Here is a 26,032-nt window from a genome sequence, read left to right as displayed (position 1 = left end):
ACAATTAATGACCTACCACAATCTCTCAGACATAGGAATCATCCATCCATATTCTCTAGCTTTATCTTCATCAAGCAATTTATATATTGGATGTACCTGTAAACAAGGAAGTCCAGATACTTATAAGGCCAAACTTTATGAATTGGAGTATTATAGAATCTAATCAAGAATATGAGGAGTGCTTGTAAATATAATTTTTCATGCTATTATGCATTCCGCATAATGAAGGATGCAGCAAATCAAATAGGAGTATTTCATTATGAATTTGATTCATCTGTCACGGCCTGTAACATTTTTGTTGCAAAAGCTAGATGTAAATCCGAGATTCAAATGGGATGTTGTTGGCGGCTTCAACACTTAGGTTCAGTTTTTATACATCAATATCTTTGACAAATTTTTACCTTTATGGAATCGTATGAAATGTAAGGTTTAGTTTTTTTTATGACCAAAAGACATTATTCAGAGCAAAATTTTGGAACATTTTCGCTACATATTGTGATGAGTTTCTTAATGGTTGAAACATTTCCAAAATATGTAAATAAAGGCAACAGTAGTCAGTGGCGGATCCAGCCATTTTAAAAAGGGGGGATTCCCAACCCAGAGTAAAGGGGTGGGGGGGAGGGGGGTTCCATCTATATGCTTCCATTCAAATGCATTGATCGTCCAAAAAAAAGAGGGGTTTCAACCCCCGGAACCCTCCCCCCCTTTCCCCTGGATCAGCCACTAGTAGTATACCGCTGTTGGAAATTCATTAATCGATTGAGAGAAAACAAATTCGGGTTACAAACTAAAACTGAGGGAAGCACATCAAATATAAGAGGAAAACAACGACACAACAGAAACACTTAAATGCAAAACACACAGAAACGAACTATAATATAACAATGGCCATTTTCCTGACTTGGTACAGGACATTTTAAGAAAAAATATTGGTGGATTGAACCTGGGTTTGTGGCTTACCAAACCTCATTGCTCTTTACTTTTATTAACTACCACACACCCTATCTAAATAAAGTTTACTTCAACACATGTACCTATTTATATGTATTTAGTCATCTGAGGAGGAAAACCATAATAAATTAAAAAATAAATCAAAAATGTAATGGAAAATTTATCATGTATACAAAACAGAACAATTGTATTAAGATAATTCTAAATATACATTTTTATTTCGCTCACCAAGCCCTATGGACCATGTTAGCAATTGTCATCACTTGACATCTGCTGTACTACCCAGGTCACATGTAGCAGTTGAACCCTTAACAGCTGATTTTGACCGTTTGTTTTTGTATTTTAAAAATTTTTCTAACCACTTGGCGCCTGTCCTCTTTCGTCTGTTATGTGTCGTCACTATAAATAGTGACGGACAAAAGAAATATTTAGATTGCATTTGATGATATCTACATATTGCCCATTTACATCACAACACCTATGAGTTAATCCCCTGAGATATAAAGAATTTTATCATTTTTGTCAATTTCGCGAATTATTTTTAACATCATGATGGATAGAGGGAAACCTCGAAAGCAAAAATTATCAGCAAAACAAGATCTATAATAAGTTAATAGAGCTGTAAATATCACACGACTCTTTATTGGAGTTATCCCCCTTTACTGGTGATTTTAACCAACTTTTTGGGGAATTTGTCTATCATCATAAATCATTGCTAGTTAGAATGAAACTTCAAATATTCAATAAGCAAAAAAGATCACCAAGACAAGATCAACAAATAAATATGGTCGAATGCACGGTCGAAATAAAAATGCAACAGTAGGATACCACTTTCACGACTTGACTGACGTATTCTGCAGCAGTTTTTTCAAATTTCTAACAAGTTAATTGAACGGTTTGGTTTGATAACAAAAATTTGCAATTTGGTCAGAATCTTGAAATAAATGTAATAGGGGAGAGCTACCCTTTTAGGTTAGTGTGTAGTGATCAGCTTGTTAGCTCATCTGGCCCGAAGGACCAAGTGAGCTTTTCTCATCACTTGGCGTCCGTCGTCTGTCGTCGTCCGTCGTCGTTAACTTTTTCAAAAATCTTCTCTGAAACTAATGGGCCAAATTTAACCAAACTTGACCACAATCATCATTGGGGTATCTTATTTATAAAATGTGTCCGGTAACCCGGCCAACCGACCAAGATCAAGTCAAGATCTATCTACCCTGAAATTTACAGATGAATCGGACAACCAGTTGTTGGGTTGCTGCCCCTGAATTGGTAATTTTAAGGAAAATTTGCTGTTTTTGGTTATTATCTTGAATATTATTATAGATAGAGATAAACTATAATCAGCAAAATGTTCAGCAAAGTAAGATCTACAAATAAGTCAACTTGACCAAAATGGTCAGTTGACCCCTTCAGGAGTTATTGCCCTTTATGGTTAATTTTAAACAATTTTCATTAATTTGGTAAATTTTTGTAAATTTTTACCAAATATTTTCCTCTGTAACGAAAGGAGCAAGTTTATTATAGATAGATAAAATTGAAAAGTAGCAAGAATGTTCAGTAAAGTAAAATCTACAAACACATCACCATCACCAAAACACAATTTTGTCATGAATCCATCTGTGTAATTTGTTTAATATGCACATAGACCAAGGTGAGCGACACAGGCTCTTATGAGCATCTAGTTGGTAGCTACAGGGTATTTATAGTGCAAGTATTATATGATCTTGGTACGCTTAGGTTAATGTATGAATGAATGTGATTTTATGCTATCTGGAACAAATCCTTTTTGTCATTTTGTGTATGTATATATTTTAGAGGAGTTGGATGTTTGTCTTTGGTGTGGTCTGTTATATTGTTAAATAGTTTTTGTATATCCGTTTATCCTTTGTGTTGTGTAAATATAAATCTTGATCAAACATTTATATGTATGTTTGTTTTTTTTTAAATTTAGGTTCATTTATATGCTTTGGAGTTTAGTGTGACGTCGATTTGCTTTGAACTAATACACATTTTTGTTTAGGGTCCAGCTGATGATCGCCTCCGGATGCTGACTTTTCTCCACACTAATTTGTGACTTCGGCTGTTTTCTGCTCTTTGGTCGAGTTGTTGTCTCTTTGTCACATTCCCCATTTCCATTCCCAATTATATATATATATTATTAGATATTATCCCTAGATACCAAGATCCCTAGATACCTAATAATATATATACGGGGGAACTAAGCTACGTAAATACAGTGCAAACAAGATTAATATTGTGTTTAAAAGAAAGAATTAGTTCAAATGAAAATTTCTTTCAGAATCTTTGTGCATACCTAATTCAATCTAAGCTGTTGTCATTACAACAGAAGTACTATCATCTTCATCACGAATTGCTTGAAACAAGTTCAGGCGAGTTCAAATGTACTCATACCGGTTTGGTCACTGGGAAATATGGCGATTTATGTAGCTCTGCGTTTTATATGTCTTCTTGGTGTATTGTTTTGTAATTAGATTGATGATTCCGCTGTAAAATTTGGGTTTTGCTTTTCTTTACCAGTTGTTTGCCGCAGGACGTTGAATAGCCTTACATTATTCAATTATTCAATTAATTAATTAATTAATCAATCAATTAGTCAATAAATGTTCAACCTCATGTTGCAGAATGATTTGTTTAGACCATTAAACAAACAAAAACCATAATTGCTTACATAAGTTTATTTGGAAAGCAATGACTGGTAAATCTTCTTTTTCTTATTTCGTTTAAAACATTCGATAGGAAAACCAGTCTCTTCTGAAAAAGAAATTTAATGAATACTTGAACACGTTCAATAGTTTGTCTATACATGCGTAACATTTAGTTTTTATTTGTTTTGGTTGTTTATCCTTTTGATATAGAACAAAGTTCGCAATTCTGTTTATAGATGTATCTAAAGGTTATCAAAGGTACCAGGATTATAAATCATACTTTACTTGAATCATATGAACATAAGGAGATTTGATTTGATCGCCAATGAGACAACTATTCACCAGTTCAAATAAAATTAATAAATAAACTCATCATAGATATCAGGATTGAATTTTTATATTAACGCCAGACGAGCGTTTCGTCTACAAAAGACTCACCAGTGACGCTCGAATAAAAAAATGTTAAAAGACTAAAAACAGTACGAAGTTGAATAGCCCTGAGGACAAAAAAATCTATGTAATTATAGACTACGGTACGGCCTTCCATAATGATAAAAAAAAATACCGTATATTCGGATATATAAGGCCCCGACAAGAACGGCCTATAATTCATAACAAAACAATTTACGAAAAACAAATATGACAGACACGATTCAACGACGTGATTTTTTTTGCTCAATTGCTAAAGCAAATTTATAAATAACTTGTATATTCTCTCAAAAAAATGCATCGATTTCTTCTTTTCCTTTTCAATTCGTGTTTAATATTTTTAAAAAAATATTCTTAAATATTTAACTTATATTCACTTACATAATGTGGTTTTGTACGCTCTTACCAATACGATTTTATTACAATAACAGTAGTTACTATATGCTACTCCTTTAATCTTAGTTTTAAGAAGTCAAGATCGAGCGCATGTATGCTTGACACACTTTTATTGAACAACCATCACAATTCAATATGCAATCAAAATACTCAAGATTTATAACATGGATTCAAAATTGAAGGGGTAAACGTTAGCTTTTGTATTGTTAAATAAGGCAACCGTAGTATACCTCTGTTCGAAAGTCATAAATAAAACATAACCGGGTTACTAAATTAACATTTTGTTCTAATGTATCCTTTCAAAGCTTACTAATATCACTAAGTAAATGACTTTAATCATTGTTGAATCTTATGGTGACCTGTAATTGACGGGGTTTTTTTCCGACGTAGTCGGTATAGTTTCGGTTTGTGCCCTTTGAACTTAAGGACGCTTAACTATGGCAACAGAATACGCATGCTCGAAAATCCCTTCTGTGATTGGACAAAATACTGTCATGGTGGGTGATTTGGTTGTGTTTGAAAAAAAACGTCTCGTTAATTATATCGTGATGGAAAGCAAGTGAAAAACTATAAATATTTGAACTAGATCTTACAAAGATTTATATTTTTATTAAAATAATTGTTTCTCCAATAGCTCTTTGCATCCGTGACAGCTGTTTATTCGTGACAATAAATGATTTTTAATGTAAACTTTGTTGTACAAAATGTACGAACGTACATGACTTTTAGAACGCACCTACGCATGTGAGATTTCTGCGGGGTTTTGGTGAATGTAAACAGAAAGATACGAGGACCGAGAATACTGAACACAAACAGAGAAAAACGTTATTTAAATGGTATCTTTGTGCTTCTGACGGTTATCGAAATGATAGTTTTAAACATATACGTCGGATATCTTTTTTAAAGATAGTTCTTGTTTTCTTTAAGAAAATAATTGTCTCACTGGAGGACACCCCCGTTGTTTTATATTGAACTTACATGTATCTAAAAAAAAAAAAAAAATTGAACATCAACTCGCAATTTTCGTGACAGAAACATAAACAAGACTACAATCTGAAATCTGATATTGCCAAACATATACTTTTTTCGACTTACCATCTTTGTTCACATACGAAGGAGAATTGCATGCTGCAGTGCACATCATTCCAGTTATACTTGAAGTGAGAACACATGTGAACACAAGGACCATCACCACTAGGTTCGACTGTTGCAGTATTCCATTTCTGAAAGCGGGCTGTTTGCTCGTCAACAACCCATTTCCACTTGTTATTTTTTTTTTCGTAAACCTATCCATATGTTGTGTACAGAATGAGCTAAACATAAATAGTATTTAAGACAGGCAGTATAACAATCGCTATTGAAAAACATACACAAGAAAGTGTCTATTGTACAAAAACATTTATAGCGAACCCTATAATAGTTTTCCATAGATTCACCTGCAAGTTACCTGTCCATTTAAACTTTTGGCAGTTCTATTGTCCCATCTAACAAATACAACAGGTATTGTTCTCTGTATAGTTTATTCACTCAGGCCTTTAAATTTCTTCTAGGAGAAATATATCACTCATTGATTAATATACCTGAACAAAAAATTGAACTGTCAATGATGAAAAAATACTTATACCAATACTAAGAAAGGACTCACAAAACTGCATGTGGTGTTGTATTAATTCAATACCAAAAACTCGTTTTTAATGTGTTCAATATTAATAATGATTTAAAAATTAAAAGTTGATTTCTGATCAAATATTCAATAAATATTTTTGTGTGTTTGATAAATAAAAATTTGAATATTATTATTTTTAAATTAAGGTCTTCATAAACATAGTCTATTAAATTAACAACAACAAAAACATGCAAATTCATTGGAAAATACTAAAAAATGTGTCTAAAATAAACTTTTTATTATTAAATCAGATTTTATATTGAACAGATTGAAAATATATTAATGATATATTGAATAAATACAAAATTTCATACAGTTTATGTGAGTTTATAGAAGTATTTCAATAAAAAAAAACAGATAATTTTTTGGTCAGGTAAATTAATCAATGAGTGATATATTTCTCCTAGAAGAAATTTAAAGGTCTGAGTGAATAAACTATACAGAGAACAATACCTGTTGTATTTGTTAGATGGGACAATAGAACTTACAAAAGTTTTGATGGACAGGTAACTTGCAGGTGAATCTATGGAAAACTATCATAGGGTTCGCTATAATATACCTTCTGCTCCGATATTGTATTATACATATTATCTTTTTTTGTTCTGTTCTTTCTGGTGACAAGATATTACATGATTTGACAGTTATTTATTTTCTGTTTATTTTCCTTATAATCAAGTAGATTTTTCATAAACAATTAATAAAACACTGATTACAATTCGGACCTATATTAAATTGTTTGCTCGTACATATAAATCATCTGAGAAAAACGAAATCAGAGAATTAGTATCTAATTAGATTATTGCATAACGAATGCACTTGTTTCCCTGGTCTTTATTTATATATTCAGTCATACCTTTTGCTCTTGCAACTATCCACCGAAACTCATTTGCATCTTCTATTTTCAACAGGTATCCTTCTTGCTTCCTACATTCAATCTGAGAAAATAAAACACCGACCAAAACATTGATAAACTAAAAGAAGTATTCATAACTAAAGGATGTGAGAGTTGGTGGTTTTTGTTCGAAAACACATTTACACGTATGTTTTTAAATCTGTATTACATTTATTATTCACCATTTGTAATGCGGTTGCAAACGGGTGTCTAAAATACAAAGCATGCGATTTTTTTTAGATTTGATGTTAAGTAATTAAAACTACACCATGTATACACATTAAAAATTTAATAATTTTTTTTAAATCTTCTCCGTTTTCTGCTATTAAAACTATTTCATGAGCATCAATAAACCTATTATCTAAAACTTATAATGCACAATGAGCTAAAGTAATGTCTCAGTACGATAAAGGGTCTCATGGATCTGTACTCTTTTGATCTCTTTGATATAGGATTAAAAATACCGTTTGTCCACATATTCACCAAATCTAAAACTATTATAAAAAAGAAGCATCTTTATAGTAAGAAACGATTATATATATCATTCTACAGGTATAATACCACCAAATCACAGTACGTCACATCCGGTTGCATACGAAAATAGGTGAAAAAAATATTCACTTGAATTTGACATAAATATCTAAAGTATTTTAAAGCGTTATTATTTTTTTTGGGGGGGGGGGGGAGGGGGGTCTTTAGAATAATTTAGAAACTTGAGGTTACATGGTTACTAAAGCTTGTTCACAGTTAAAAAAGAGGTGAACATTTGTTAACTTCCAGTAATGGTTCTTGTTATGTGAATTATTTTCAATAGTACTGGACAGGATAAAACTTTACTCTTGCAAAGTATTTTTTTAATTTAAAACAGAGATACATTCTGCACAACTTGTTCATACCTCAGCTTCATGCCATTTTATTAGCTTGGTATTAAACCGATAACAATGCTCTTTATATTCCTCCCATCCTTGTGAACATAATTTCTCTCCTATAAAGAGAATTACAATATATACAATATTTTTTTTATGAATACAAGGTAAACGGCAATAAGACATCCCACTTAAACAACAAAATAAGACCAAAAGCCAAACACGGTGTCTTCAATTGTATTCACGTATACACCTTATCGCTAATCCCGGCTGACCCGACCGCTTGAATTTTTGACGCATACAACAATCACTTTTCAATTGTGGCGTCAGATATTTTGTATTGTGACGCTAAAGTTTTACGGGAACCTGTGTGATATCCAGTAATGGCGGACAAATAGCGATAATGTGTATTCCTATCCTATATGAAAATACACTTACCGGGTGCACTTGAGTCAAAATATAGTATTCATTGAATAATAATACATTGCTACTATTTTGTTGAGTGTATTTTCTGTGGTATATTATTTTATTCTATTATTTTTATAACACTTGTTACATATCTTTTATTGTTTGTGTATTGCATATGTTATTGTTTATAATAATATTGTCTGTATGCTATATGCCCTCCTGGGGCCCTAATTTGGTAAATAAAATATTCTATTCTATTCTATAATAAAGTTGCAAGTTGCCCTGATTCATGATCAAATGTAAAATTGAATGCGTTTTATTTAAGTTGATACAAATTACAGCGAGTGACGACCAAAATCTTTGCTAAAAATTATTATTGCATTTAATCATTTGCGATTTAAAACTGCATCTATATCATATGAACACGTTTCATTCATTGTCAAGAAAATCAATTACTGTAACAGATAAGTTTGTTTGTTCCCTAATGTTTCTTTTAGGATGGTAATGTTAATTTTTAATTTCCGCAACTTGTTCGCTGTGTCTATGTGAGTAGTGACGCTTCGGATTTCAGATATGAATAACTGGTCAAATATCAAGTTAGGTATTTCGTTACCAGAAATTACTAGTGCCAATGCAATTAATTTATAAATTACGAACTTCCTTCATAGATACAAGAATTTGGTTTGGAAGTTTGACTGTACCTAATTTCACATCCTTGTTTTTTTTAAAGTTTAACTGTACCTCATTTCACATCCTTCTTTGTACAGTTCGCATTATTGTCCTGCAACACATCTGAATTCAAGGTTACACTAAATTGTTAACGGTCATATGCATATTAAGTGAGTTATGTTTACCAAAAGCCACAGTACATACCGTTCAACATTTTTTCCAATTTTTGAAGAACTTTCCTTGCGTTGGAAATCTGATTCTTTTCGTTCTGTGTTATATATATCTTATATTGAAAGGATCCTTTGTTTAAAGCCAGCAACAACAAGCAACACAGGAGACACTTCAGCCTGTTTTATAATAATTATGAATTATCACGAAATGCAAACGATCACAAACAAAAATAAACAAATTAATCAAATAAAGAACATTATATATGATCATAAATCGCTGCACAAAGACGGGGATACTTACATGCACATATTTAAGATCCGCCTAACCAATATCAAGCTTTAATGTATTACATTCATGAACATATAATTCTGTTCATTCATCCTGTATACAGGTAACTGTTATTGTTTTACATTGCATGTTATGTATGACTTCGTTCAAGCTGTTGCATACAACTGAAACAGTATATCGGAATCATATTAATAAACTCATCATAGATACCATGCAGGATTAATATCTTGTACGCATTAACCGAGATAAAAAATTTCGACTTGAGTTATCATTGATATGTTCATAATTATAAATTAACTATTAACAAAACGTCTACCTCAGGAATAGATTACCTTAGCTGTATTTGGCAATTTTTGGGGGAATTTTTTGTCTTCAATGCTCTTCAACTTCGTACTTTATCTGGCCTTTTTAACATTTTTTGTATTACACCGTCACTGATGAGTATTTCGTAGACGAAACGCGCGTCTGGCGTTAATATAAAATTTCAATCCTGGTATCTTTGATGAGTTTATTCGAAACCCTTTCGTTCTTGTACTTTGTTAACTGAAAGCTTCTTTCTCTGTATTTAAAAAGTTTATTTTTTAACGACTTTAATTTGTGTTACTAGTATACTGTGATTGCCAGTTTCCGTCAAACCAGAGATTTTCAGATCAATTTGATTCTGATACGGTACTAGTCCGAGTTTTAACAGTGGGAACAATCAACAAATTCACAGTTGATTTCAAAGTCAGTCAATACAATCAACACTTTATTCTCTAATGAACAGTCTCTTTCCAAATATGAATCATTCGGTATGAAGGTCACCATCTTTTGGGATCAACATGCAAACAGAATGGGATAGATTAGGAATCAGAAATGCCGATTTAATTGCAACCCTTTACGACAGTGATGACTAGAGGTAGTCTATTTAATTTTGTGAATAAAATTGTTTTTTACGGTCAAAATAATTAGTTTCTTCACCAGTATTTTTAATAGTAACAAAAACAAACCACGAGATCCATTTGCGACTCAGGTTTAGTAAGATTTTTTTCAAATGGTCACTCGACTGTTTACTCTTTGACACAAACATAACAAAAGCATGGTTGTAAATTCCAGAAACATTCGCGTTCATAATTTATCTTATCTATCGTGTCATGTTAGTGTTTGTATTTTGTTATAACAAGTTGTCTTACTGCGGATAAAGCTTTTAATACTATTGTCTTTGTATGTAAAGTGTCTTGCAAGATAATAAGGAATAAATAAGCACTCAGGTAATCCAACAAACACACACATATAATTTGACAAGGATAGGGTTTTGGTGGCTTCAGTGAACATTACATTGACAAGAAAATCTGGGATCGATTTTATTGGTTATGGCCAAAACTGTTTAGGAATTAGGGGGAAAAAGGGTGACAATAGAACTTACGTATCAGTTTATGGATCTGAGTGAAATGTTACAACAAGGTATCATACCTCAAAAAGAAGTTTTGGATTGTTTTTAGTCGTTATGGCTCTAAACCGTTATGGAAATTGTGGCCAAAAACAGTACTCTTCTAATACTTTGTATAAATTGATTATTTCTTGAACAATTTCAATAAGGTTAAATTAAAAGTCTCGAATTCTTGAGTTTCTTAAAAAATGCCAAAAGTAATTGTAATTGTTGTAATTCAGATATGAAAGCATGTACATTATTTTAGTAATAATTTCTGAAATGGGAACTTCACATTCAGTCTCAAATAGTCAGGTTCCTATTGGTTGAAAGCTCTGTCAGGGAAGAAAAAAATTCAGTGGAAATGTGTGAACTGTCAGTTTTTAATGTGCAGTAGTTGTAAAGATAACATTCATCTTAGGATTTCTAAAGACCATCAGATTGTTAACATTAAGGATATATGCGAATTAGATTCTGGACAAAGTTTTAATTTTAGTAATGTGCATTGTAACAAACATTCTGATCAGGTTTGCTGCTCATATTGCAGAACTTGTAAAATAGTTGTGTGTGTGAAATGTGTAATGAAAGTGCATAACGGACATGGGTTTGTGGATGATGAGGAATTTCTAAGTAAAAAGGAAAAATTATGGGAAGGACAAAATAGAGTGAAGAAGAAATTAGATGAACTGTGTAAGGTAGAATCCAAAATGAAAGAGATCAAAGAAATAGAGGAATCAGCGTATAGTAAAGTAAAAAAGATATGCGGGATAAAGCAACAATTGATGTTGATCAGTATTATGAAACACTCATTAAATTGGACCAACAAATGCAATCAGTAAATCAAGCAATTTATACAGAATTGAGAAAAATAAACAAAGAAAAGGGAAAGCTTCAGGAGGTAATCCGTAATCATGGTATTGTAAACCTTATAAAAAGTTCTCAAGATTTCAGTCAGTTCCTTGACAACTTGATGAGTTAATAACGTTATTGAATTGTGAAATTAAACATTTAATTTTGGTCAGCTTTTAAGCCAAAGTTTTTGAGGCAAAAGTCAGTTTCAAAGTGGTTAAAGAGTACACTACAGACTTGAGAAGGGTAGGGAAATTAACCGTGTTAAATGATCAAACACTGCTGATTTCTGGGAAAACATCAGAAGTACTACAACATGTGAAATTTAAGGGACCCAGTCTCCAAGTGATATCTAATTAAAGTTTCAAGATATGTGGCATAGCAGTCAATTCTTTAGGTGAAATACTTGGATCAACTGGTGATACAAAGCTGAATATAGTTGATATAAAGAAAGGGGAGATAACTGTTTCAGTACACAATGTGGACCTGTTAATATCACGTAGCATACATGTAACACAAGATCAAAGAGTCATAATAGGAGCTATTTCACAAGCAACCATATTCCCTGCCATAGACAGAAGTGTTGTGATAGTCATGGATTAGAAGGGGCACCGCCAAAAGGAATATGAACATGACAATAACAACAAATCATTGTTTACATACCCTCGCAATATGACCAGTACCATAAATGGTAATATATTTGTGATAGACAAGAAAATAGCTAATGGTAAAGGTCCTGGCAGAGTGGTAGTGTTAGGACACGGGGAGGTGTCATACAGATATATTCCGGTCATCCTGATATCAATACTAAAAACGAACCGTTTAAATCATTAGGTTTATTGACCATGTCATCAGGCAGTATAGTTGTCATTGATAGGCACATCAGCAGGGGCGGATCTAGGAATTAAAAAAGGGGGCGTAGAGAATATGATCTGGCCTAGCGAAGCGAGGCGAAATTTCTTTTTACCTTTTTTTGCTAAAATCACGTAAAAAAATATAAAAAAGTGCTAGTAAAATGGGACATACGCCCTCTACGCCCCCTGAATCCGCCACTGCATCAGCACAATATACACGGGGGTTGGATGGGGTTAAAAGATTAAAGAATAATGCCCTTAAAAAATGAAGATTAGAGAATAACGGGCAAAAAAATGAAGATTAGAGAATAACAGGCAAACAAATGAAGATTAGAGAAAAAAGGGGTGAAAATTAAATGTTTACAGAATACAAGACCCCCCATCCAGACCCTCATACTGTTACATATTTTAAATAGCCTTGGAAAATTAATGTCCTACCACAATCATAGGAATCATCCATCCATATTCTCTAGCTCTATTTTCACCAGGCAATTTATATATTGGATGTACCTGTAAACAAGGAAGTCCAGATACATATAAGGCCAAACTTTATGAATTAGAATATTTTGGAATCTAACCATGACGAGTGCTTGTAGAAATATGAAAATAAACAACACAATAAGCATTCCGCATTATGAAGGATGCAGCAAATCAAATAGGAGTATTTGTTAATGATTTGAGGTCTTCTTTTGAGCCTGCAACATTTTTTTTGTGAAAACTAGATGTAAGTCCGAGATTTAATTGGCTTGTTGTCGTCGGCGTCAACACTAAGGTTGAGTTTTTATACATCAATATCTTTGACAAACCATCATGGAATTGTAAAGATAAGTTTTTTTTTATGACCAAAAGGCAGTATTCAGAGCAAAGTTTTGAACATTTTCTCTACCAATTGTGATGACCTTTTTGATTGTTGAAACATTTCCAAAATATGTAAAAGACTCTTTTCTTTTATTAACCACCACCCGTCATATCTAAAAAAAATAAGAGGAAAACTATAATTAATAAAAAAATAAATAAAAAATGTAACGGAAAATTTATCATGTACGAAAAAACAGTACAATATGATATTTAGATAATTCTAAATAGACATTTTTATATCGCTCAAGCCCTATGGAACATGGTTAGCAAAGACCATCACTTGGCATATATTGTCCGACAGAGATCACTCCTTAAACATGTAGCAGTTAGAACCCATACCAGCTGGTTTTTCACTATGTTTTGTGCTTCTTTTTTTTTTAAACTTGATCACTTGGCGTCTGTCCTCTTTCGTCTGTCATTTGTTGTCATTATCAATAGAGAAAACCTGACGGACAAAAGACATATTGAGATTGATGATATCTACATATTGTCCGTTTACATCAAAACTTTCAGACTACTTCACCTATGAGTTAATACCCTTTGGTCAAGGATTTGACAATTTTTTTCAATTTCGTGTATTATTTTTAACACTATGATAGATACAAAAGGGAAACATCGAACGCAAAAATGATCAGCAAAACAAGATCTACTACTAAGTTAATAGAGCTGAAAATATTTGATAATGATGATTTTAACCATTTATTTTTGCTTTTGTGTTGTCTATTATCTTAAAACATTGATAGGTAGATGGAAACTTCAATAAGCAAAAACGATCACCAAGACAAGATCTACAAATAAACATGGTCGAATACATGGTCAAAATATAAAGGCAACAGTAGTATACCACTTTCACGACTTGAGTGTCGTATTCAGCAGCAGTTTGTTCAAATTTCTAATAAGTTGAACGATAAACAAAATTTTCAATTGGGTCAGAACTTTGAAATAAATGCAACAGGGGAGAGCTACACTTACAGTCTAGTTACAGTAAATCTTTTACTTCCTTGTTTAAGTTAGTGTAGTGGTCATCGTTTTGGAAGCTACAGGGTCTTCATTGTGCAAGGATAATTCTACAACATATGATCTTGGTACGCTAAGGGTCATAAATGAATGAATGTTAAACGGGTTTACTTCAGCCGTGATTTCAGACTATCTGAAACCAGTGTTGTATGTAATTTTTTGTACGTATATATTTTGAAGTTGGATGTTTGTCTTTGGTGTGGTCTGTAATACTGTTTCAATTTCCGTAATCCTTCATATGTTTTGTAAATGTAAATCTAAATATTGATCAAACGTTTATATGGTTTTTTTTTTTAAATTTAAGTTCACTTAATTAAATGCTTTGTGGGTTAGTGTGACGTCGATTCGCATTTAACTAGTACACACTGTTGTTTAAGGGCCAGCTGATGCCCACCTTCGGGTGCTGAATGTTATCGCTGTGTTCCATACTCATAAGTGGTATTGGTTGTTTTCTGTTCTTTGGACGGGTTGTTGTCTCTTTGACACAATCCTCATTTCCATTATAAATTTTATATTAATTATATTAGATATTCTCCCTAGATAAATAATCATATATATATACGGGAACACTTAGCCTAATGGTGTAATCTATAAGTAAATTGATAAGCAGTAAATAGTGCAATAAAGATTAATATTGTGTTTAAAAGAAAATAATTAGTTCAATTGACAATCACATTCACTTTCACAGTCATGATCTTTGTGCATGATTCATTCAATCTAATCTGATATCATTACTATAGAAATATTCGTCACGAATTGGTTGAAATAAGTTCAGGCGATTTCAAATGTACTGATATCGGTTTGGCAACTGGGAAATATGACGAATTATTTATCTTTGCGTTTGACATGTCTTCTTGGTGTATTGTTATGTAATTTGATTGACGATTCCTCTGTTAAGATATGGGTTTTGCTAACCTTTACCAGGTTTTTTTTGGCGCAGGACGTAAAATAGCCTTTTTTAAATTATTCAATTATTCAATTAATTAATTTATCAAGCAATTAGTCTATAAATGTTCAACCTCATGTTGCAGAATGTTTTAAGATGATTAAACAAACAAAAATCACAATTGCTAACTAATGTTTATTTGGAAAGCAATCACTGGTAAATCTTCTTTTTCTTTTCGTTTAAACTTTCGATAAGAAAATCAGCCTCTTCTGAAAAAGAAATGTAAAGAATACTTCAACACGTTCAATACAGTTTATCTATACATGCTTGAAAATGAGTTTTTATTGGTTTTGGTTGTTTATCGTTTTAATATAGAACAAAGTTGAAGTTTCGTAAATCTGTTTATAGATGTATCTAAATCATACTTTGCTTGAATCATATGAACATAAGGAGATGTGGTTTGATTGCCAATGAGACGACTATCCACAAATACAAATAAAGTGAATAAATGCAATTATAGACTACAGTACGGCCTTCCATAAAGATAAACAAAATCATACCGTATATTCGGATATAACAGGTCCCGACAAGAACGGCATGTAATTCATAACAAAACAATGTACGAAAAACAAATATGACAGACACGAACCATCGACATTATTTTTCTCAATTGCTAATAAAAGCAATTTTTAAATAACTTGTATATTCTCTCAAAAAATCGCATCGATTTCTTCTTTTCCTATTTAAATCGTGTTTAATATTTTTCGGGTAAATGTTAGCTTTTGTATTGTTAAATAAGGCAACCGTAGCAACCGGTGTTCAAAAGTCATAAATCGATTGAGAGAAAACATATCCAAGTTTACTAACTTATCATTTCTAAGGTATCCTTTCAAAGCTTACTAATATCACTAAGTAAATGATTTTGATCATTGTTGAATCTTACGGTGACCTATAATTGTCGTTTTTTTCTTTCTTAAGAAGATAGTTGTCTCACTAGCAGACACCACCGTTGCTTTATATTGAACTTATCTAAAAAAAAAATTGAACATCAAGTCGCAATTTTCGTGACAGTAACATAAAAAGACTACAATCTGAAATCTGATATTGCCAAACATAATTTTGTTTAGACTTACCATCTTTGTTCACATACAAAGGAGCACTGTCTGCTGCAGGGTACATCATTCCAGTTATACTTGAAGTTAGACCACATGTGAACACAAGGACCATCACCACTAGGTTCGTTTGTATTCCATTTCTGAAAGAGGGCTGTTTGATCATCAACAACCCATTTCCACTCGTTTTTGTTTTGTCGCAAACCTATCCATATGTCGTCTACAGAATGAGCTAAAAATAAATTGTATATTTAAGCTAGTCAGTATCTCAATCGCTACTGAAAAAACCGAGAAAATACATGTATCTATTTTATCATTTTGTTCTGTTTTCTCTAGTGGAAAGATCAAATAATTAAAAATTTTACAGTTATTCATTTTTCCTATAATCAACCAGAGTTTGCATAACAAATGTACTAGTTTCCCAGCTTTATTTGTATATTCCTACATACCTATTGCTCGGGCTACAATCCATCGAAACTCATTTGCATCGTCTATTTTCAACAGGTATCCTTCTTGCTTCATACATTCAATCTGAAAAAAATATACATAGACCAAAATAAAATGAATTCAACAAAAAGTGTTTAAACATGAAATGCATATATACCTTTGAAACTATGTTTAACTCCTGTATCACCCCTGTTTTAAATTCATGTTCTGGGGTTTGGATCTACAATACTTTTCATGGCATTTATATGATACAGAATAGAGCAGTTATTTCTGTGGATTACACCGGTTTACAACCAATATAACCTTGAACAGCGAACTTGGCTGGTTACCACCAATGCAGAAACATTGGTTGAATACTTAGTATGGTACGCCTATGGAATCGTCTCATTTTTATGGACGACAAGAAAATCACGAAAAAGAAAAAAACTTTTTGAGTGGGAGTATAAGTCTAATGGATTATGGTGCACACAAGTTATGGATATCTTTTATAAACTTGGAATAAGTAACCTCTTTGAAAACCAACAAACAGTGAACATACAAGAAGCTACAAAAAAAACTTTAACGTTATACCAGAGACATATATACACATGTGTATATATGTCTCTGGTTATACTGAGAGTGATTGAAAATACAACACTGCTTCATCAAAGAAAGTAAGAACGTTTGTGACATTCAATGATGAACTCGAACAGTATATTACGTCTAATCTTTCTAAACAAGAGCAATCGGCTCTTGCACAATTGAGACGTGGGATTCTTCCTATACGCATTGCGACTGGATGGTTCCGTAACGAGGCGCTACCGGACCAACGAATGTGCGTACTGTGTGGAAAACATGAGGTTGGAGACGTTAAACATTTTCTATTAACATGTTTATGATATAATAAACTTGGACACACATATCTATATAGGGCTGCATTAGACAATTTTAGTGGAGAAAGCGATAGACTCATTCATTTACTGAAACACTATCAAATTCCAACTGCAAAATTTGTAAATTTAGCATTCATACATAGAAAAACAAATTTACGTCTAAATCTATTTATTTATTTTGTAAACATTTACGTTTTTCGAATATGATATAATATTCTAAAGTGACAGTATGAACAATGGGCCGGGTGCCAGATTGCTATGTATATACTTGAATAAATGTATGAAATGATACACATGTCGCTATAATAAATTATTACTTAGTACTACTTGATTTCTTGAAGCATATTTGAAGTTGAAAGTCAGTATTAGGACAGCAGAATTATTTTTCTGTTTTTACGTGAAGCAAATATTTCTATTATTCCCTTTACATTAATTAGAATTTCTTGGTGGATAGTCTCTCCTGGTGCATAGAAGTAAGTTTTTACAATACCTTAAAAACAACTCGATCTACAATAGCGGTAGCAACGAGCATGGTAAACTGTTTTTAAGGTTTCACACAGAGAAGAAGGTTTCCGTTTGCTGAAATACTCAGCGGACGATCCATTGTCTGAATGATCAACCTCAGATTTGAAAAAGTACTAATCTCTAGGGATGTTGTAAATATTTTTTTTTATAGTTTAGCATCAGGAATTTGATTCCTGGTGGTTTGTATAGGAATCAGTGAGTTGCACCTTGAACTCTGGACTTCATTCACATTATATAAAATTAAAATATCTATTGAAAGCTTTGCCTTATTAAATCCTTAATACTGTCTCCTTATGACTGTCAAACACAGCCACTCTCATTGTTAACGTTATATCATAAAAAATGAATTGCTTTAAACAATAGGAAACTGCGTAGAATTCACAGCAGAATTGGACTTTGACAGAAAACGAACAAATATATAGTATGATACCATTTGATTAAAAGTAAAGTTCGTCACTTTTATCTTCAATTACAAATCATTCAAAAAGAATTAAAAATGTCATGTGCTTTTAACCAATCTTTTAATTTATTAAGACTAAACATTTTTTGTACCAAAATTCATGTGTTTGGCCGGGCGTTTTGACGCGACCGAAAGCTTATATTAAGAGTGAGCTTAAGTTATGTCTCTGTATGATAAAGGATCTCTGGTATCAGTGCTCTGTAGTTGAACCCATTTGTATAGGAGTAATGATGCTGTTATTCCACATATTTGGACTTTTATCAGTTTTAAATAAACTCATCATAGATACCAGGATTAATATCTATGATGAGTTTAAAACCATTATCAAATAATTTTGTTAAGGTATAATTTTTGTATAACTCTCACTAAAAAATCTAAAACTGCGCTTTTCTCATTCTTGGCTGTTTTAGCTAACTTACCAACTTCTTCAAAAAATTTATTAGCATCTTAATCGTTGCAAATTATGTTATATTTTCTTAACATTAAAAGTTTCAAAAACATAATTTTTTATGTTATGTGTATTGGAATTTAACAAATTGTAAAATCTTTCCTTCCATTTTTGAAATACATAGTCCATATTAATTGTAACAGTTCAATCATCTTGCAAGACCTCATTTAGAAAATAATTTTTGGCCGCAAACAATATTGCTTATTTTACGCCAACATTGTATCGGATCATGTTTGTTGAAGTCCACAAGTTTCTCCTGATAACTATGCCGATATTATAACTTACTTTTTTACAACTATTTCTTTCAGCACAAATGCGTTATAAAAGAGAAATTTTGATGTTGGTTAATTGAATATAATTACAGCTCATATATAAACAAACATCAACTATGTTGTATATTCTTCACTTATTGTGCATTCTTGTAGCAAAGTTAGAAAAATAAAATAGGCACGGATTACCTCAGCTTCATCCCAATTACTCTGCTTGGTATTAAACTGATAACAATGCTCTTTATACTCTTCCCATCCCTGTGAACATAACTTTTCTGCTATAAAGAGAATTACAATCTAAACAATAAATAGTTTTAATAAAGGGAAATTTTGGGTGAAAGACAATGAGACATCTCACCCCAACAACACTTAAACTTAAAAACTAAATATGCTTGTCTTCAATGAGGGACACGTGTTCATACCAAATATAAAGCTTCAAATCTCACCAGGTCATATATCAAATAAGGAATCGAATGCGTTTTAGTTAAGTTGATACGAAATGGCAACGAGTGATGGGCACATTTTGCAAGAATCAAGGAGGTATTCTTAGCCAAAAATGTCGTTGCATTCAATTCATTTTTGAATTTGATTTTTTTGGCGATTTGAAGCATTACACATGGTATGAACGCGTGTCATCTAATGTCCCTATTGTTAATGTTCCCTTTTGACGGTAATGTTCCTTTAGCCACATCTGATATGATGTAAATTTTCACAACTCGTTCCCTATGCCCATGTGAGAAGTGACGCTTCAGATTTTAGATTTGTATAACTGGTAAAATATCAAGTCAGGTATTTCGTTGCCAAAAATTAATGCATGTAATACTCAATTAATAACTAGCATTAAATTACTAACTTCTTTCATTGATAGAAATATTTGATTTGAAAGTTTGGCAGTACCTTATTTCTCATCTTTATAATGTTTACGGTGTTGTTGTTTAAATGGTCCGCAAATTTGGATGCGATCTTTGAATATTGTCTGTGTCGGAAATAGGGTAATAGCATCGAATTTTGTTTTGATAAATTAAAACATAACAAAATTTTATTTGCATATATATGTTTTATTTTATTTTTCTAGCATAAATCCTGCTGTTGGTTTTCCCTTTTATAATGCTCAGGCTGTTTGGTTTTCTTTAAATTGTTTCACGTTTTGTCATTCAGTTGCCATAGCATACTATACGGTATGGATTTTGCTCATGGTTAAAGTCAGCATGGTTTACAATAGTTGTTTACATCCTCGTTCTTATGTCTCTGGGGGAGAGTTACGGTTTTCTTTAAATTGTTTCACGTTTTGTCATTCAGTTGCCATAGCATACTATACGGTATGGATTTTGCTCATGGTTAAAGTCAGCATGGTTTACAATAGTTGTTAACATCCTCGTTCTTAGGTCTCTGGGGGAGAGTTACTTCAATGACAATCATACCTCATCTCCATTTTTTCATAGCAATCCTCAATATTTCTGTACCTGGACAATTTCTTTTCCTATTGCAAGGTATATCAAACAGTAATATCCCAAGATTATCGGTCCCATAGTCTGATTGTTGTTTATTTTCATTGTTCAACTAGGATTTTTCCCCCTGTAATATGTCTTAAATTAACGTTACCTTTAAAATTGTTTTTAATTTCATTTAACAGCATATTCATATTCAGTGATCCTATTAACTTTGACGTCTTATTTGCCCTAAATTATTGATATTCAAACCCAGAAGTTCTATAATAGCGATTCTAATTTCATACTTCGCATACGTTACTTTTTGATGTTGAGGTAAAATGGTATTATAATATGAAAACACTTATTTAAGTGACGGATAAGTATTTTGAATAACAAGAGGAAATGTGGGCACTCTAAATTGATGAGGACAAACTTGTGTAGTCATTGCGTATCAATATTGCTGTCATTTGTATTATACAATCGAACCAAAGCTACACATTTAATGATTTAATTTATATTGTCATAAACTTTACATAAATACATAAATAAATTGATGGTCATTTTGGATGTAAGGGTCAAATAATGTTGTTATACAAACCATTATATGAGGTATGAAAACTATTGTTAATGCCGGCTAAATATTTTGGAAAACAGGAGGAAATGCTTTCACTCTAAATTGATTTGGACAAAATATGGTACTTATTGTGTACCAATATTGCTGTCATTTGTATTATACCATCCACTCTAAGTAATGATTTAATTAATATCGCCATATAATGATAAAACTACACATATGGTCATATTTTATGTTGTGGTCAAATATTTTTTGCCATAAAACCATCCCAAGATATGAAAACTAAAGCTTTGTTGTGACAGTTACACGAACTGCTAGATATTTAAACGGATCAGAACTTAAATATTTTATATAAAATATAAATGTGTTCGAGGTCGAAGTTAAAGAGAGGCGAATGATAGCAAAGGGACATTCAAACTCATAATTCGAAAATAAACGGACAATGACAAGGCTAAATAATCCAAACACCAGTACAAAAAAAAAACACAACATAGAAAACCAAAGCCTGAGGAACACAAAACCCCACCAAAAATTGGCTGCCATTTCAGGTGCTCCTGAAGGATGTTGCACCCGTCGTGTACCTCATGTTAGTACACTTGTATGAAGTTAAGAATAACTATTGTTTTTTTAAATATTTCTTTTAAAATACAAATTATATATTAAAACTAGAATTCTCCTCTAATCCTTGCATGAATGAATACACCTAAAAAAAATATTGAATCTATTTTCATAGTTCAATTCGAGTATTTTAAACTAGTTACAGTTTGGAATTTTTGGGAGTCCTGATTTGTTACAATATGAGCAAGAGCATGTGTGTGAATGCGAAGATATTTATAGCATAAGAAGTATGGCAAACCAAATAGAAGATAAGCATATCCAGCATTTAGCGTAGATTTATTCTTATGTCCACTGAAAATTCAACTGATGCTCATAGAAGGTACATGTATGACCAACCAAACGTCCGAGTGTGGTTACCTTTTTTTTTATTTTGACTGAAAATTCATATAATGCTCAAGGAAGGTATGCTTCCGACGTCCTCAGCGTGGATTTATTCTGCTGTTCACTAAAAAAATCAATAAATGATCTTAGAAGGTTTGAATACCAACGTCCTCAGCCTGGATTTATTTTGATAGAATTATACTGAAAAGTCAATCAATTGTCTTAGAAAGTATGCTTTCCCAACGTCCTGAGCGTGGGGTCTTTTCTATTTCGCCTGAAAAGTCTTATACTTGTAATGGTCATAGAAGGTATACATACCTAACGTAATCAGCGTGGATTTATTCTAATTTTACACTGAAAAGTCAATAAATGATCTTAGAAGGTAAGTTTTCCCAACGTCCTCAACGTGGATTTATTCAAATCTCCATTGAAAAGTCATATTATCGTCAAAGAATGTATGCATATCCAACGTCATGAGCGTGGATTTATTCTGATATAGACTGAAAAATGTCATAGAAGGTATGCGAATCAAACGTCGGTGCATGCGCCGTGAGATTCTCGCTAATTGTAGTCAAAGGTTGTTACAGTTGTTATTTCAAATCAAAGTAAAAGTTCAAACATTTAACAACGCACGCCTGCAGATTTTTTTTCGCCGATGTTGTTATCATCCAACTCATTGTTGTAGATACGGTAAACTGTAACTCTATTTTTACTTGTCGATTTGTAAATATAACACCGTTAACACCACCATTTCGAAAGAGTTGAGGACAGTTGACTTACTTAGAAGGTATATGTATGCGATGGCGTATATTCCTGTAGCAGTTATGCTGAGTGTTCTGGTTGTGCAATTGACGTTTAAAACAGACTTCAGAACATGTTCATAATCAATTGTAAACACCTGCTTCAGTCAGTTTTAGGTTTGTAATACCTGAGTGTATTTATGAATCTCTGCCTCTAGCTCTTGTTTGACAGATTGGATCCGAGCCTTTTGGTACGATTGCTTTCCAGTGTATACTTCATTCATTTATTCAAAGTTTATAGCTAGGAGCATACATAAGAGATGAACGTTCTTACAAGGACTGTTATGACATAAAATCAACCCCATACCATCGACGAAAGAATTGTCTACCATGTTTCAAGTTCTGATCATTTCCATAGGTAGAAGGTTATTTACCTGGAATGAGGTACAGATTGTTACCACGAGCATTTACACAGCACACACACCACCTCCACGTTCAAGGTAGAAACCATACCAAATAGCTTTGTTGGTGGCAGCGCTTCCTTCACCACCAAAATCACCATCCCAAAAGCAAGTAGTACGGTTTTCGCTAACATGGAAAGCGCTCTCATCGCTAACCCTAATAACATTGGTAAGAATCCATCTGCCTTTTGCATGTATTGTTTTAGCTGTTTTACTTGGTGTACTCAGCTCCAAAACTATGTCACCTCAATTTCTGACAGCTTGTAGATATATTTTGCTCATACGTGGGGCAACATCTTTTGTCCTCTGACAGAAGGACATGCGACAAACGGATGCTGACTGGGCAATCAATGGGTCAGACCTTTGGAAAGAAACTGTAGATGATGAATTGTTGTGATCCGTTTACATAGCTAACACTGATGATATCACTTTTGATAAGAATGTGGCTACATTATTCTGTAGTCGTGTGACTGTGTAGATTTTCATTCGAATCTCCTCATTACTGTATTGATGCTTTTGACAACGTTAAAGTCCACTGAGTAATTTTTGCTGATGTTAATGTCGAACTCAGCGTACTTCGATTAGCATTGATGTTGATTTTGTTTGGGTGTTTGTTGAGTCTTAGTTTTCTTTGCAACACATCGTTGATGTCTTCGATAGTGAAAGAACCAATGTTTAACGCAATGGGAGACCTAGGTCTAGGTGTTACTATTACCGTTAGAATAACGAATGATTTTTTGAATGGATTTTGAAAACATAATTACCAATTTAAATACTAGTACATCATAAAAGTCTTTTATAAATTCACATATAAATCATGGCTAAAATGAATATTCCTTTAATTGTAACTTCTAAAAATAAATTGACAGCTAACCACCTCAAGACAATACAACATAATTTAAAGGTGTAAGGGAGGTAATCCAAATATACACAACATTGTACTTTAAATATGTTTGAATTACCTCCGTTACACTGCTTTTAAGTTGTCTATTAGCCCGGAAACTCTTTTTTTCCCCCTTTTTTGCCCTTAAACCTTTTAAGCTCTAAACCCCAAAAGTCAATCCTGACCATCCTTTTGTGGTATGGAAACTTTTGGTATAATTTCAGAGAGATTCATACACCGTTCCACAAGTTGTTGTCTAGAAAAAAGAAAAATAACGTATTTGCCCCCAAAAGCAATCCCAACCTTCATATTGTGGTTATAAACCTTGTATTTAAATTTCATAGATTTCTATTTATTTATACTAAAGTTATTGTCCGGAAACCAATTGCCTTCGGACGACGCTGACGACGACGTCGACGACGACGAGGACATGATACCAGTATACGACAGCAAATGTTTTTGCGGTCGTTTTAAAACATGAAACTATTTGATTAACATTTGTATTGAAACTGTATTATTTTTAAAATTTAAAGAAATCGGTGGTTGCTAGGCAAATTTGTTGAAATCTCTCTATCTCGCAAGTTCTGATAAGTTGATGTATGATCTATTTTTCTTAATGTTCATTTGTAAATAGATCATGCATATTGAGGACAACAACCAGTTTTACCTTTTTTAATCTCACTTAAGGTGTTTTCGTGTCGTGTAGCTGTTTCTTTCATTTGATCTTTTTCTTTCCTGAAGGCATTGTCTTTTTCTATAATTTCTTTACGAAGTGTATCAATTTGCTCTTTTACTTTCTCCATTTCATCTTTAATTTGAACTATTCTTTTATCTACAGTGTTTACATAAAATGCACCAAGCAGAACAAGTACAGACAGTAGCAAAACAACTAAATAATTCTCCATTACTTTTATGTTTCAAAACATAATTATACTTCCTTATTAGTAAATTTCACGTGTGACAGATCATATGTTTAGTTTAAACATATTTATTTATAGTTGATTGGGAAACAAGTTTTGCAACTTATATTAATCCCTTTCCACTTTGCTTTGATCATATGTTTAACTTTTGTTTGCACAAAGAAGTTAAAGTTCCGCGAGGGTCTGGCTGGGGATCTTTAGTATTCTTTAATTCTTAAGCGATCTTTCTCTTTTCTGTACATTCCACCATCATTCTCTCCTTTTTTTATGTTTAAGCATTCCATTTATCTGTATTCTTTATTTTTGTTGGTCGATTTGTCTCTATTCATTATGATTTTAGTCAACTATTCCTCATCTACGTCTTTTCATGTTGTTAACACAACGGTATTGGTAATTGGTAATAAACCTGAAGTTTGCGGAAAGATAAGTCGTACTGTGAATATCAGATTTCAAAAGGACGAGAAATATTTTTGTTTAAATTCAACTTTATAAACTTTTCATGTCATGATATAAAAAATGGCTAATTTTTAATTCTAACGCACTAAGTATTTCGAGAAATACATTGTTCAGAGATGCTGGAAGACAGCTGTAAACTGTGACAATACTACTCTGAGTCAGTTTATTTTACTTAGTCTGGAAACATATGTATTCAAAACTGCTTTTATAGCTGTATTTAAA

The 26,032-nt window shown here is 32.4% G+C and overlaps 1 protein-coding gene across 4 annotated transcripts; it reads right to left on the bottom strand.

The window, feature by feature from the left end:
• Positions 1–3,631: 3,631 nt before the first annotated feature.
• On the bottom strand, positions 3,632–25,523 carry LOC143045155 (perlucin-like protein). 4 transcript variants are annotated; one of them, XR_012968890.1, is made up of 6 exons: positions 9,415–9,514; positions 9,148–9,290; positions 7,897–7,985; positions 6,962–7,043; positions 5,538–5,755; positions 3,632–3,723 (listed from the first exon to the last, which is right to left on the bottom strand). XR_012968890.1 is itself a non-coding variant. In XM_076217463.1 (5 exons), coding segments are annotated over exons 1-5 (618 nt in total). In that variant the 5' UTR covers positions 25,340–25,523; the 3' UTR covers positions 3,632–3,722. The 4 variants fall into 4 exon arrangements, 3 of the variants coding, with proteins under 3 accessions (XP_076073578.1, XP_076073579.1, XP_076073577.1); XM_076217463.1 differs by lacking the exons at positions 5,538–5,755; positions 6,962–7,043; positions 7,897–7,985; positions 9,148–9,290; positions 9,415–9,514 and adding exons at positions 16,408–16,618; positions 16,836–16,917; positions 19,597–19,682; positions 25,102–25,523; XM_076217464.1 differs by lacking the exons at positions 5,538–5,755; positions 6,962–7,043; positions 7,897–7,985; positions 9,148–9,290; positions 9,415–9,514 and adding exons at positions 16,408–16,618; positions 16,836–16,917; positions 19,597–19,685; positions 25,102–25,516.
• Positions 25,524–26,032: the final 509 nt, after the last annotated feature.

This window comes from Mytilus galloprovincialis, chromosome 9 (genome assembly GCF_965363235.1).
Source record: "Mytilus galloprovincialis chromosome 9, xbMytGall1.hap1.1, whole genome shotgun sequence".
In the NCBI taxonomy this organism is placed as follows: domain Eukaryota; kingdom Metazoa; phylum Mollusca; class Bivalvia; order Mytilida; family Mytilidae; genus Mytilus; species Mytilus galloprovincialis.
Note: the sequence above shows the minus strand (reverse complement) of the source record. Positions and strands in the feature narration are given on the sequence as shown.